Source organism: Canis aureus, chromosome 15, assembly GCF_053574225.1.
Source record: "Canis aureus isolate CA01 chromosome 15, VMU_Caureus_v.1.0, whole genome shotgun sequence".
Classification (NCBI taxonomy): Eukaryota; Metazoa; Chordata; class Mammalia; order Carnivora; family Canidae; genus Canis; species Canis aureus.
Window position 1 is genome coordinate 44,118,679 of NC_135625.1, and position 14,058 is coordinate 44,132,736.

A 14,058-nucleotide genomic window follows, 5' to 3' on the forward strand; every position below is an offset into this window, starting at 1 on the left:
GACTTCTACTTTGGCTCTCCCGTGCCCAGTTACATTCTTAGGAAAGGCCCCAGGCCTACCGACTGGTTGCAGAGTCCCCAGAGAGTGTCTGTGTGTATTACTTCAGAGTTTTCCCGAGAATTCTCTGTGTGAGTTAACTTTCCATATATATCAGTATATAATGGAGCCATTCTAGATTTAGGAAGTGTTTGTATTCTAGAGTCATTTACCTGACTCTTGTGTCTGTGTTATTCTCCAGGACTGACGGTGGCTGACCTTGTATTCCCATGGTGAGTTGCACTCTACCACCAGTATTGCCCTACAATCATCTATGGTTTTTTTTTAGCTGCTGCTGGAGCCTTTCTCCAAGACCATCCTTGACTTCTGAGCCACAGGCCTGTGTTGCTGACAGGTCTCTGGCATTATGAGCTCCTTCTAAAAATTGTGATACTGCATAGTTCTTATACTTGGTATGGGACTTATCTAAGACCTGAATATAAAAGATAAGTGATTGCACAGAGAACCTTTTGTTCATTTGTAGATATGGGATACAAGGTCCTGGGATCTTGTAGGAAATCATAAATTCGGAATATGTAGTTAAATCCCACTAATGCTGAAAATAAGTATAAAAGTCATTTCCTAAAAGAAATGTAGTATATTGGCATCAGGAAATTCCGATAAGTATGTAACAGGGTAATACACTAAAATTTAATGTAACAGAGGAGCAAACCACTCTGTCTCTGATCATCTGTGGGTTGTTCACCTTGTTACAGGACCCCAACTTCCGCTACAGTGTGGACCTTTTGTCTTTGCTGATGATGTGCTGAGTGACTTTGTCCCATCTTCAGGAGGTAGCATTAAGCTATTGGGTGTCATCCTTGCGCAGGGGCCATGCTAATCTTCTCTGTATCATTCCAGTTTTAGTATATGTACTGCTGAAGTGAGCACAGCACTAGCTATAGGTTTACTGCCCTGGTCCCTTGTGTTTCATCACTAGTATGAATTCAGGGTTTCTTGCAGGAGAGCTGGGGTTCTTTTTTGAGATGGTTTGGGTAGGAGGAAGTTTTATATGCCTGAAGACCTAGTAAGCCAGGTCTTCATGTACATGTACATGTACATTCTTTTTGAAAAAAATGATTTTATTTATTTGACAGAACACAAGCAGAATGAGTGGCAGGCAGAGGGAGAAGCAGGCTCCCCACAGAGCAGGGAGCCCCACGTGGGGCTCAATCCCAGGACCCTGGGATTATGACCTGAGCCAAAGGCAGATGCTTAACTAACTGAGCCAGCTAGGCATCCCATTTATGTACATTCTCTAGGAGGTTCCCTACAGGAAATGTGTTCCCGTTTTTGTTACTGGACACTTTTATCCAATTAGATGACCCCAAGAAAGGAAGCCAGGGGACACCAAGTAATGCAGTAAGAGCAAACTCTCATCTCTGATAACCTCACGCTCAATAACTGGAAAGATTGCTATTCTGACTTTTTTTCTTAAGAGTTAATTTAGTGTAGTAAAAGCAAAGGAAAGAGGTGTGTGGTTCAGACAAAATTAGAAAAAGAAATAAAGCTTTCATTTTTCTTTCTGGAGAAAGAGTGAATTTAGAAATGATTGACATCTGTTTGTTTCTCAAGGACTTTGAGGATGTGCTCATGAATGTCCTGTTGTTTTGATTGTAGCATCTTTATCATTGTTTCACTTTGATAATGAATGGGGAGACTTGTCCTTGGAAATTTCGCTCAGCCCTGAAGAATTTTCCTTCTAGGATGGGACTTGAAGTTGCACAAACCTTAGAGTCCACCAGCGCTACATTCTGATTCTTCCTCCGGTGTTATTTCACTAATTGGCTATATTAGAAAATCATGTGTTGCTTCTTTCATGTAGTAGATTATAAAATATTGATGATACACAGACAAAACGCCACCCTAGAAATGGCCACCTCTTAATAGCTGTCCTTTTTTTAGGTTTGTATTTATTATGGGATCTTCGATTTTTCTGTCGATGACTTCCATGCTGCAGCGAGGATGTTCAAAATTCAGATTGCTGGGGAAAATTGCATGGAGGAGTTTCCTGTTATTCTGTATAGGCGTGGTCATTGTGAATCCCAATTATTGCCTTGGCCCCTGTAAGTATTTTTCCCCTCTGTGAGTGTATATTCCGGTTGAAATATGGAAGCTACATGTCATAATTTAAAAGAAATATAATGTCTCCATCACAGGTGCCTGCAAAAAGAACAGATATTAGAAAAGCATATACATGTTTGTATAACTTGGGGCATTATTACTACTATCTTGGGACTTCAGACCTGGGAGGGGCTTCTATGACCACTCAGACCCTCCTGCTGTTCAAAGGAAGACTGAGTCCTGGAGAGATGAAGTGCTTTCTGTGGCTCTTCTAAGTGTAAGGGACAGAGAAGGGCCAGATCAGGTCACCTGGTTCTCGGCCCTGCCCCCTGCCACTTCGTATTCATCCACTTGCATAATAAGGTGATTGTATGATAGTTCAGGAATCAATCCACCTTTGTCAGCACCTGTATGCCCACTGGTTTGCGGGCAAGGAGTATCTTCATTGTTGTTTTTGTGGTGTGAGCAGGACAGGGAGGCCAAGGGAAGGACACACACCCATGCCTGGGACCTGCATTGGAGTCGAGGAAGGCAGTAGTTGCTGTACTTGAGGGGCTTCCAGTGTCATTAGCAAAACAGGACACAGTTATCTGGACAAGAGCCACAGGGTTCCCTCAGACAGGCTGACTGAGAGTCAGCATCAGGAGGAGGTACAGGTCACCTTCCAGATGGCATCAGGAGGAAAGGTGTCACATAGGGTTGATTGATGGATCTCCAAAAAGTGGGCCTCTACTCCCAGGAGAATACACCATAGGGTTCATCACATGGTCACACTCTTCCAGGGGTGGTCATGCAGCCTGTAGGACTGGGAGAGTCTGTTGGTGGCCTGTGCTAGCTCTGCAGGTTGGTGGTGGATTGAGAGCTGATTGAAACTGTACCCAGAAAGACAAAGTGCTGGGCGGGAGCCTCAGGGCCCAGGCAGCCCTTGCTTTGCCTCACACCCAGGGGACCCGTGTTCTTACCTCTGTGTCCCAGGCCAATTACTGTTGCGGGTTTGAGGCAAGTCCTATATGTGTCTCTATCTCCAAGAGCAGAGAAAGCCTACTTAAGGGCAGGAGAGGTTTGTTCCCCCACCCTTCCCCCACCGAGAGAACAGTAACGTTGTCTTGGGCAGGAGGAGGGATGCTGGCTAACGCTGCACCTAACCTGTGCCTTCTGCAGTGTCTTGGGATAAGGTGCGGATCCCTGGTGTGCTCCAGAGGCTGGGGGTCACCTACTTTGTGGTTGCTGTGTTAGAGCTCATCTTTGCCAAACCTGTGCCCGAAAGTTGTGCCTCGGTGAGAAATCCTGCTCTTAAACACGGGAGTGGGGGAGGTGGGGAGGGGGGTCACTGTATGTTGTTTTTTTTACAAGATTTTATTTATTCATGAGAGACAAAGAGAGAGGCAGAGACACAGGCACAGGGAGAAGCAGGCTTCATGCAGGGAGCCCGATGTGGGACTCAATCCCAGAACTCCGGGATCATAACCTCAGCCAAAGGCAAATGCTCAACCACTGAGCCCCCTTGGTGCCCTGACTCTGGGTTTTCTTGAAGTGAAGTGAGACTAGACCTGAACGTGGGCTTGGTCAGTCACGTGAGACCCAAGGTCCGTGGAGGCTCGTCCTGGGCCTCCATGATGGAGTGAGGGGGCTGGGTGGGACACCAAGCACTAGGTGGGTTCTACTCCTTCTTTCAATCAGGACAGCTCCAAAATATAAATTTTGTTTTCCTTTCTTAAAAATGTATTTTTAAAATTGCCTTTTCAATGCAGCTTTATAGAGATGTATTTCACATACCATAAAACTCACAAGCTGGAAGCCTGCCATTCAGTGATAGTTTATTCACAGAGTTGTGCAGTCATCACCACTACCTAACTCTAGAACATTTTCATCACCCCACAGGAGACCCTATACTCCTCACCAGCCACTTACTATTGTCCATTAACCCCCAGCACCAGGCAACCCCCTCATCTACTTCTATCTCTGTAGATTTCCCTGTTTGGGACATTTCGTATAAATGGAATGATACAGTATGTGTCCCTTTTTCTTAGTTTCTTTCACTTAGCATATTTTTCAAGGTTCATATGTGTTGTGCCATGTATTGGTGCTTCATCCCTTTTTACTGCTGAATAATATACTCCATTTTATGACTGCCATTTTTTTTGGATACATTCATCAGTTGATGGGCATTTGACTTATTTCCATTCTTTGGGTGGTATGAATAAAGATTCTATGTATATTTGTGCACAAGTTTTTGTGTGAACATCTGTTTTTAATTCCCGTGAGTATCAGAGTAGAATTGTCCAGTAATTTCTTTTTAACTAATATTTTACTATGATATTTCATGGAGAGGGGCAGCTAGACCTCATAATACATATAAAACAAAACAAGCATCTGTTTTTGTATTAGTATCATAAATCACCAGGAATTTCCCAAATACATTTACTGCCTATTTTTTCTTCTTCTGCTCACATGCAGTTTGTACATGTTTTTTTTTAATAACCTCACTCAGGAGAGAAGATGCTTTTCCCTTCGAGACATCATCCTCAGCTGGCCCCAGTGGCTCTTCATTCTGCTGCTGGAAAGCATCTGGCTGGGCTTGACATTCTTCTTGCCTGTTCCTGGATGTCCGACGTAAGTGAGCCCATGTAGGTAATCCATATTTGCCAAGTCAGAGCTTCTGGGGTGATAGCTTGCAAGTTTCCTGAGTGAGAGGAATTCTCTTTTGTTTTGTCTTCTCCTTGGAGGCATAGTGTGTATTGGGAGAGGAGCTTGCTTTACGTCCAGAGGAATGTCTCCGTGAGGCTTTTTCAGGGTCTGTGTGCAGGGCAGTTGGGCTGCCCACCTTCACATGTGGGGAGCAGTTAAGTCAAAAGGGCATCGGTGAAGAGTGCATAGCACCCCGGTGTCTCCGTGTGTGAGACACCTTGTTGGGCTGCAGCAATTGCCAGTGTAACCCTTAGTCCCACTGAAGTCCTATGAAGTACGTATTTTCACTTTTCCAGTGGTTATCTCGGCCCTGGCGGCATTGGAGATTTGGGGAAGTATCCAAATTGCACCGGAGGAGCTGCTGGCTACATTGACCGCCTGCTGCTGGGAGATGACCACATTTACCAGCATCCCTCTTCGGCCGTGAGTGAGCCTAGCTTGTACTTACAGCAGGGCACTTGGGAGCTCTGACGTGAAGGAAAACAGAAGGGGCTGGCTAACTGGAAACTCTGTCCATTTAACAAATTATGACAAGAACTAGTTTTTTTTGAGAAGTTGGCTGATTTAGGAAATTTAATGTTTAGTATGGGGCTGTGTGTATCCATTACTTTGAATTTGAAAGTGCAGATGCACGGAATCAAGCTGTGGCAGCATGCTGTCCTCTGGCTCAGGTCAGACTTCCTGGCAGCAAACTCTGAGGCTGAGACTCCTTATCCGGCCGTCCTTTGGGGATCAGCAGATGCTGATCCTGGGGGGATCCAAGGAAGCAGCAACAGGCAGAAGGGGTAGTTGGACTGCTTGGTAGTCACACAGGGCCTCACCTAATCCCCTGGGGGGCTGGACTGGTGTGTTGGAGTGAGGGGGTTGACCATTGGATGCAGGCTACCCCCAGCAGGGAAGTGTGACTCCTTCAGTCAAGGACCCATCCAGAAAAGGGACTTGGCTGAGAGCTTCTGGCCATTGGTGCTTCTACCTATTTGGGGGATGAAGGCTTTAGTCTGGAGAGGGCGGTGGGGGGGGGGTGCAATATCTGGGTGTTGTGCTGTGGCATCCACTATGCTCTGTGTTTCCAAATTTCTGCAGTTTCGACAATTACATTTGTTTTATAATTAGATAACAGATAGAGCTTTACATGTGATTCACCATAAAAGAAGTTAGGAAGGGGCATCTTTCTGATGTTACAATAGGGTTGACAGAGGGAATAAACCTGACAATTATGACGGTATTATGCGCAGTGTTGGAAGCAGTCAAGGATGCAGCCTGTGCCTAGGTCCCCAAGGTTGAAGTGGCTGCTCTGGACCATGGCTCATCTCTGGGCTCTGTGCTCCCTTCTGCGATCACACCCCCACACTTTGTTGATCAGAAGTATTCTGTCTGTAATCCCAGCAAGCTGGCTGTGAATTTCTGCGGCAAAAACAAAACACATTGAATTCTGGAGTGTATTCAGATTTGTATTTGATCTCTGAAGTTGTTTGTGTGCATTTCACGGTCAGTGAGTCTTGCCGCCTTTTTCTGTTTTGTTTAGGTGCTTTATCACACCAAGGTGCCCTACGATCCAGAGGGAATTTTAGGGACCATCAGCTCCATTGTGATGGCATTTTTAGGAATTCAGGTATTCGTTCATTTCATTAGGGTACATTTTTCTGACAGTTCGTGATTATTGATTCAACACTAATTCAAAAACTATTTCATTAAAACAAGTAACTGGAAACATATCTTCTATGGTCTAATAAGTTCTGTTTATATGTGACAGATTGTCAAAACTAGAAGTCATTAAAATGCAGCACAATGAAATAATTCCTCTATATAAGGTATAATTCCTGTGTCCCCCCCCCCCGGCCCCCCATCATTTATGTTTTATCTTAGCAGCGGAGGCACAGAGTTTCTGGGTAGTGGGTAGTTTCAGAAGTGTGCAGAATGTTTGGTGTTGGCAGTGTGGGGAAGCCCCTGTGTCACTTGTCACATTTTGTGTACACTCTGTATGGTTTCAGTTTATGCATATTTTATGCCAGAACCAATACAGGTTGTTCTTGGTTTATCTCACATGCAAAGTTTGTTTAAATTCTGAACAGTCTAGATTTTTTTCCCCCTTAAATTCTCCTTATTGGCGTTTGAAACTATTATTTGAGCAGAGAGAGCTAACTGGGGGAGGGCAAAGCATGTAAAGCAGCACTAATGGGATGCTCTGCGGTGATGAAAATATTCGTGTCCATATGGCTGTTGAGTACTAGAAATGTGGCTGGTATCACTGAAGAACTGAATTTTGAATTTCATTTCATTTTAATTAATTCAAATTTAATTTCAAATAGTCTCCTGTGGCTACTGGCTGCCATATTGGATAGTGCAGGTCTTCATGTTTTGATGATTTCATGTTTAGCAATACTGCTCTGTACTCACCTCTGTAGCACTTTATAGTTCACTGTGGGTGCTTTCACATATGTTCATTTAACCCCTGCATCTGCAGGGGTGAATCTGCGCCTCAGGAGCAGCCTAGGGTAGGGTTAAGAGCATGGACCTGGTGCCACAGTGGGATTGAACGCTGCCCTACCACTCTCTAGCCAGGTAGACTCAGGCATGTTCACCCTCTGTGCTCCAGCAGCACCTACTTCATGAAGGTGTTGAAAGGACTGAGGAAATTAATTCATGTAAAATTCTAAGAACTGACACCTAGAGAGCATTCATGAATTTTAACTTTAATTACAAATTATTATGAACATTTTCTTATCCCTTGCTATTTTCAGAAATCAAGTCCTAATTTCAGGGGATATTTAGTCAAAGTCCAGACTGTACTGTTTCTAAAACATTTCTCTACCTTTATGCCCACCTGCCCCTGTCCCTCTGTACTGCAGGCCAGTCTGAGCTGGCTCCTTGTTACTGGTTTTTGGGGTGGGGGAGACAGGACTTTGATCAGCTCCCCATCACATACGGGAGAAAAAAGCCCTGCCTCCCCAATGAGACTCGCAAGCCTACCTGCCTTCCACCTTCCCGCAACTTCCCAGCCCCCTGGCCTTTCTCTGTTACCCACAGTGGCTCAGGGCTGCAGGTTCTTTCATCATTTGATGAGCTCCTGTGCGGCTGTTCCAGCCCACACGCACTTCCTGCTCTGCACATGTAGCCTCAGCTGGACAGCATTTCCTCTCTGGCATCTCTCTCATCCTCCAGACAGTGATCCCTCCCCCTGCAGAGCCTCAGTGCCCAGTCAAGGGCAGAGTGACATCCCTTCCTCTTCTCTGTGATCCCCACTGCTAGCAGCGTGCCTGGCAGATGAGTCTGTGTGTTGAGTGATTAGGACGCTGGATGAACATGAAACACGATGGTATCTCAAGGAGTTTGCTAGGTCACCTGTGTTTTCTTCTCCAGGCAGGAAAAATACTCTTGTATTACAAGGATCAGACCAAAGACATTCTGATCAGATTCACTGCCTGGTGCTGTTTTCTGGTAAGTAGCTGACATTGCTCACTACAGTCCTGTCCATACATGTTTCAAAGAACTGGAATATTCAGCCCTGGAAAGCAGCTGTCCCCACATCACAGGAGTTGCATTCTTCTCTAGAACAGCAGAGAGGAACACATCTTTACACCTGAACTCTCAGGTTTACTTTCTTAGGCAAATGTCTTTATAAATGAGAGTGTTTGCTGTGGAACAGCCAACAGGAGTCTCGTGAAGAAATAGTGTGGGTCCCGGTCGGAGCCAGGCCGGGAAGAGCAGGGCAGCGGCTGCCAGAGGTCGGCTCCCAGATCTCCAGGTGACGGAGAGTTGAAAGTCGGGTTGTTCATTTTATCTCTCATGCTTCCTTTTATAATTTAGTTATTAGTTTACCGTCAACTCAGAACAATGCTCTAGAGATTTTGATTTTGGTTTTGAGAATATTTTTAGCTATGCATCCTGAAAATAGTTTTCTAGTTAAAAGAATAAAATAGAAGACATAATTTGCAACCCTTACTAAGTAATGAAGTAACATATTTTCCAGTTTTGAAACACAGTCGTTTTTTGAGATAACATAAAAAAACTAACATCTTTCTCCCCTATTGTAGGGGCTTATTTCTGTTGCTTTGACGAAAATTTCTGAAAATGAAGGCTTTATCCCAATAAACAAAAATCTGTGGTAGGTATAGAAAACAATGTCATTTTAATGCTGGGCTGATCTTGCTGATGCTGGATGTGCTCCACAGGAGCCCTGAAACACCTCATTTGCCTTGTAGGTCCATTTCATATGTCACCACACTGAGCTCCTTTGCCTTCTTCATCCTGCTTATTCTGTACCCCATTGTGGATGTGAAAGGACTGTGGACGGGAACCCCATTCTTCTACCCAGGTAAACCTCTAAGCCTGGAGTCGCTGGTGGTGACCAAGTGGGCCAGCCCAGAGACAGCTGAGCAGGCCTAGTACTGCGACCTCGGGCCATGCCCTGGTGGCAGGTTTCTAAGATGCTGGCTGAGGGAGAAAGCAGCTGGAACCACGCTGTCCCAGGCCACGTGCAGGACATGCCTGGCCTCTTCCAAAACAGTGCACCCATTTTGTCTGTTTAGATTGTGAGGTCACAACCAAGCTCTACTTTTTTCTTTAGGCAATCTTGAGTTGTGGAGCATCAGAAACGATCCAGGGCCTGGTATCTAGCCATATGGGGCCATGTCTTCTTTTTGAATATAAATGTCTGAATATAAATGTATAAACTGCCTTATAGATTATGTATAAGAAATATCAAGAGACAGTACCAAGAGATCAATGTAATGGTTTCAGCACAATTCTACCCAAAGACTGAGAGATAGACCTAATCCCTGGTCTTTTTTTTTTTTTTTTTTTTTTTTAAGATTTATGTATTTATTTTAGAGAAGGAAAGAGCATACATGCACAGGGTTGGGAGGGGCAGAGGGAGAGAGAGAGAGACTCAAGTAGAGTCCATGCTGAGCGCAGATCCTGCCGCGGGGCTCAGTCCTGGGACCCCGAGATCATGATCTTGGTTGAAACCAAGAGTCAAACACTTAACCGACTGAGCCACCCTGGTGCCCCAGACCTTATCATTTCCATGACTCACTTCAACCCTACGATTCTAATGACAGTTACATTTTCTGATCTCAAGTTTTCAATGTAAAAAATGTAAGTTCATGGTTTTGGCAACTCTTGCAGATTTAGTATTCAAGAATTATATTGTTACAGATATTATCTAATTTTTGTTCTAGCTTGCACTTAAGTATTTAAGATATGCATTACTTATTTTTGGCAGTAGCCAATAATATAAATGTGTGCTTTATTTTTTTTTCATTGAACTGAAATCAAATTTCACGAACTAAATAGATGATCAGATGTGACTCAGGTTTTCCTATTATTTTCTGTATCTCTCCTCCAGGAATGAATTCCATTCTGGTGTATGTTGGCCACGAGGTGTTTGAGAACTATTTCCCCTTTCAGTGGAAGCTGGAGGACAACCAGTCCCACAAGGAGCATCTAACTCAGAACATAGTCGCCACTGCTCTTTGGGTGCTCATTGCCTACATTCTCTATAAAAAGAAGGTTTTTTGGAAAATCTGACAGCTCCGACTGGGTCTGGGGGGAGTCTGGAAGCAGCCTTTATTAAAGGGAACCATTACTTATAAAACTGCTGGGATGTGTCTTTCCAGATGATTGGGGAAGATGCTGATGTGCTCTGGCTGGTTTACTGGGACATGGCTGTTCATCAGAACTCTGTATATTTGAGACTTGTATGTTTGGAATATAATTGTCTTTTTTCTCCATCTTCTATGTAAATGGATGTATTTAGAACTTCATTTTAAGGATTTCTCATTTAACTTTTCAAAAGGAAATTGCCAGGGCCATTTTGCTTCTGTGACGGATAAAACAATCTGAAGTCTACTTTTTATTGATGTTTTCCTGCAGTTGTGCACACGTGCCAGCCAGGAACACCATCATTTCTATTGCGGCTGACTATGAGACTTATGAACGTGATGTGTAGTACTACAGCCCCATATTTTTTGGTTAAGTGCAGTTTAATACTTCAAGAAAAAGTAATTTCCTTTTCAGATCTGCAGGGCGTTGGTAGGTCCAGAAAATGCCTTCTAGTAGGTGTTCCCTCCTTTTTCCTCGCTTGAAAAAGACAGTAATACAGGTGTGCCGTTCCCAGCCACTCCTGCTCATAGTTGTGATACTTACATACCTATTTGCTTCTCTGTCCACCCGCCTGTCTGTTGTTCTCACTGTGCGCTGGCGTGCTGGATGGCAGCTGGCGCCCAGGGCTGTCCTGTGGCAGAGAGGAAAGCACACTGTCCTCTCTGTGGTGCCAGCTCTGCCATTCTGGCCATATGAGATGCCAGCAGGTCCCTTGGCCTCCCTGGGCTTTGGTTCCCTCATCTGGGAAGTGTGGGAGACCGTGATGTTCCTTCCAGCTCTTAGGCTCCCTGAAGTGGGATACATGAGTGACTTCTCTGAAATCCTTAGGAAGATAATTTTATTACAGAAAACTCTTCAGCATAAATGATAATGAAAAGGTTAAAAAAAAAACTCTCATTGGAGTTAAATCTTTTTGGAACGACCCTCCACAGTGGAGGCGCCTTTTCTGTGTGGGATCCCAAAACCGAAGAGTTTCCTAGGAATGAAGTCAGGAGAACACGTGAGGAGAAACTGCGCTTTTCATATGATGCATCATCATGCTTACGAATTTTCTGTGAGAATTCCGTGCGGAAGAAAGTCGCTCTCCACCCTCCTGTGGTGGTGCACGGCCACCTCCGCAATGCTGCTGCTGTCACCACAGCACGGACGAGCTGGCCTGCGCCTGCTCCGAACTGCCCGCCGGACCCCTGCCTTCCCGCCCTCCTTCCCTGGTCAGACCCTCCCCGTGGGGCAGCCCAGGCCCGTGAAGGCCTCCTGTGCCTCCAGCCGCCCCCCAGCCGCCCGCCAGGTGCTGCCCTGGCAGGGCCCACACCTTGGCTTCCGACTCTGCCTGGGGCCTCCTGGTTTAATATTCTCCTGTGTACACCTGACCTTTGGAGCCCCTGCTTCTGAGGCACCTTCTTTGACCTCACGTTCTCCTCCCAAAGCCCTGTGTTCTTCCCCTGGTGACGCCGTGCTGGGGTCGGCCTGCTGTGACAGGTCCTGTGTCCACGCCTCATTCCACACACTAGCCGTGGGCTGGCCACGGGCAAGGATTATGCCTCTTCACCTGTACGTTACTCACCATGCAAACCTAGAGCCTCGTACTCAGCAGGTGTTAAATAAATGCATAGCAGAGCGAAGCAGTGGTGGCTTCTGTTTTCAGTACTGAAGTGCTGATGAGATGAGTATGTCTGGAGCACTCCACAGAGACGTCCCTGTCGCTAACATGTGCGGGCCACGCAGCACGGAGACTGCCGCCACCCTCCCCTTGCAGGGAGTGCTCGAGTGGTGGCGCCATGTCATCCCCTGAGTTGGGCGTCCCTGGAGGAGTTATCCAGAAGCATTTCTTGACCTGGGAAGTAAATGTGTATATCAGGTAGGTAGGGTGTACCGAACCCTAGGGACCAGGGCATCCTGATTCAGCTGCGTTTTAAGGAAAACGTGGCTTGTGTAAGAAGGCCCAAGGTGGGCCGACAGCCATGCACAGGGACCGTGGTACCCCCCCAGAAGGAGAGGCACCCCCTCTGTGCATCTCATGACTTAATGAGGCCGATCACCCTCCCAGAAACCTCTCAGCAGCCTTTGTCATGTGTCTCATGAGTGACCAGCCTCTTGTCCGACTCATGAAACCAGCAGTGATGGGCCCTGGTGCTACACAGAGGGCCTGCTTCTGGAGGGGACCAGTGTGTCCAACTGAGTGTCCCAGGCCAGAGAGGGGTTCCTAGAGTGACCAGGCCCAAAGTACTGTTCTATAGTGGGGATGTAATGGTTGCACGTTTATTTTTTGTGCTTATATCACTCATTCCTATTTATAATTATGTGAATAAATTGTTGCTCTGACACTTTTTTTACTCAGGCGACTATCACTGGGTGTCAGCGTAAATGAAATTGCAACATAATAGTTTTTATGTTTCCTTTAATGTGATTCTATTTTCCAAATAAATGGGGAGACAGGTGGACTTTTGAGAAGTTCCATCAAACTGCCTTTCAGATAGGGATCTCTGTCAGCAGTAGACCCTGACTGGGGGTTGATCTTTAAAAAACAGTAAGCAACACACGGTAGGATCCATGACCCTATTAAGGCTTGAGATTTTTTTTTTTTTAAGATTTTATTTATTTATGAGAGACATAGAGAGAGGCAGAGACACCGGCAGAGGGAGAGAAGCAGGCTCCCTGATGTGCATGCAGGGAGTCTGATGTGAGACTCGATCCCAGGACCCCGGGATCACGCCCTGGGCTGAAGGCAGGCACTAAACAGCCGAGTCACCCAGGCCAGGGATCCCTAGTGTTCAAGATTTTTAATACTCCTTTTGTTTGAACTTTGAACTGATGTGGGAAAACGCATTGCAGCGTTTGTCTTGTTGCCTACTTGTATAATCTGTTTTCACCAGGGTGTACTGAGCCAACATTTTTCTCTTGGTAATCAGTATTTGTTGGGCTTTAGGTTGAAAACATTGTTTTCATGCTACGTACATTGCCAGAGTTGCTGGAAATGCTAGATGCTTGCCTTAAGTCAAAAGGACTCATAAACCCTTCATCCACTTGTGTATATGTCAAAAGACAGCTATTGACAAAAGATGCCATCATCTCGCTGGCTTTCCTTTGCCCAATTCCATCCGAAGTGCCAGCGGTGAGGACAGCTAGGCCTTGCTGCCTGCAGGGCTGAGCACGTGACTTCCCCCATGTCTGTTACCATTTTGGGCTCTGGTGCAATTCTGTCCTGATGACTGCAGCTTTCTGCACAGAAAATCAGGTTTTTTGTGGCGGTTTGTTCTTGTATTTGATAGTTCATAGTCCCGTTCTTCTACTTCGATCCAGGGTAGTTTTCCCGCTAATGTTATACTCCAAGGGGGTTTAGGTTGTAAACTGGTACCTCCGTATAGCCAAATCCTGCCTGTGATGGCCTGCCCCCGGAGACAGCTTGTGTAACATCTTAGGTGACGCCTGTCCCATGTCAAAGAAACAAAGCCACACTGATGGCGTGCTGAGGGCAGACCTGACTGCACTAAGGGGTCCAATGTGAACTAAACCAGTTTCCTGGAAAAGAAGGCTGGAGACTTTAATTTTTTAAAAAATTTTGAGAGAGAACCTGAGCAGAAATGGGGGGGCAGAGGGAGAGGGAGCAGACTCCCTACTGAGCAGGGAGCCTAATGTGGGGGCTCAATCCTAGGACCCCAGGTCCAT

General features: G+C 45.7%; 1 protein-coding gene and 1 non-coding gene across 3 annotated transcripts in view; one reads left to right on the top strand and one right to left on the bottom strand.

The window, feature by feature from the left end:
- The window catches only part of HGSNAT (heparan-alpha-glucosaminide N-acetyltransferase), a 43,442-nt gene extending 31,428 nt beyond the window's left edge, over positions 1 to 12,014 (top strand). For both annotated transcript variants that reach the window (XM_077849407.1, XM_077849408.1), the window contains 10 exons: positions 239 to 269; positions 1,942 to 2,102; positions 3,262 to 3,377; positions 4,592 to 4,713; positions 5,085 to 5,211; positions 6,314 to 6,400; positions 8,149 to 8,226; positions 8,823 to 8,893; positions 8,991 to 9,103; positions 10,136 to 12,014. In XM_077849407.1, the coding sequence (XP_077705533.1) occupies positions 239 to 269; positions 1,942 to 2,102; positions 3,262 to 3,377; positions 4,592 to 4,713; positions 5,085 to 5,211; positions 6,314 to 6,400; positions 8,149 to 8,226; positions 8,823 to 8,893; positions 8,991 to 9,103; positions 10,136 to 10,317 (1,088 nt within the window). In that variant the 3' untranslated portion in view covers positions 10,318 to 12,014. The remainder of the gene's footprint in view (positions 1 to 238; positions 270 to 1,941; positions 2,103 to 3,261; positions 3,378 to 4,591; positions 4,714 to 5,084; positions 5,212 to 6,313; positions 6,401 to 8,148; positions 8,227 to 8,822; positions 8,894 to 8,990; positions 9,104 to 10,135) is intronic.
- On the bottom strand, positions 820 to 927 carry LOC144285163 (U6 spliceosomal RNA). The gene has a single exon (XR_013353548.1). It is a non-coding gene; the product is annotated as a U6 spliceosomal RNA (small nuclear RNA).
- Positions 12,015 to 14,058: the final 2,044 nt, after the last annotated feature.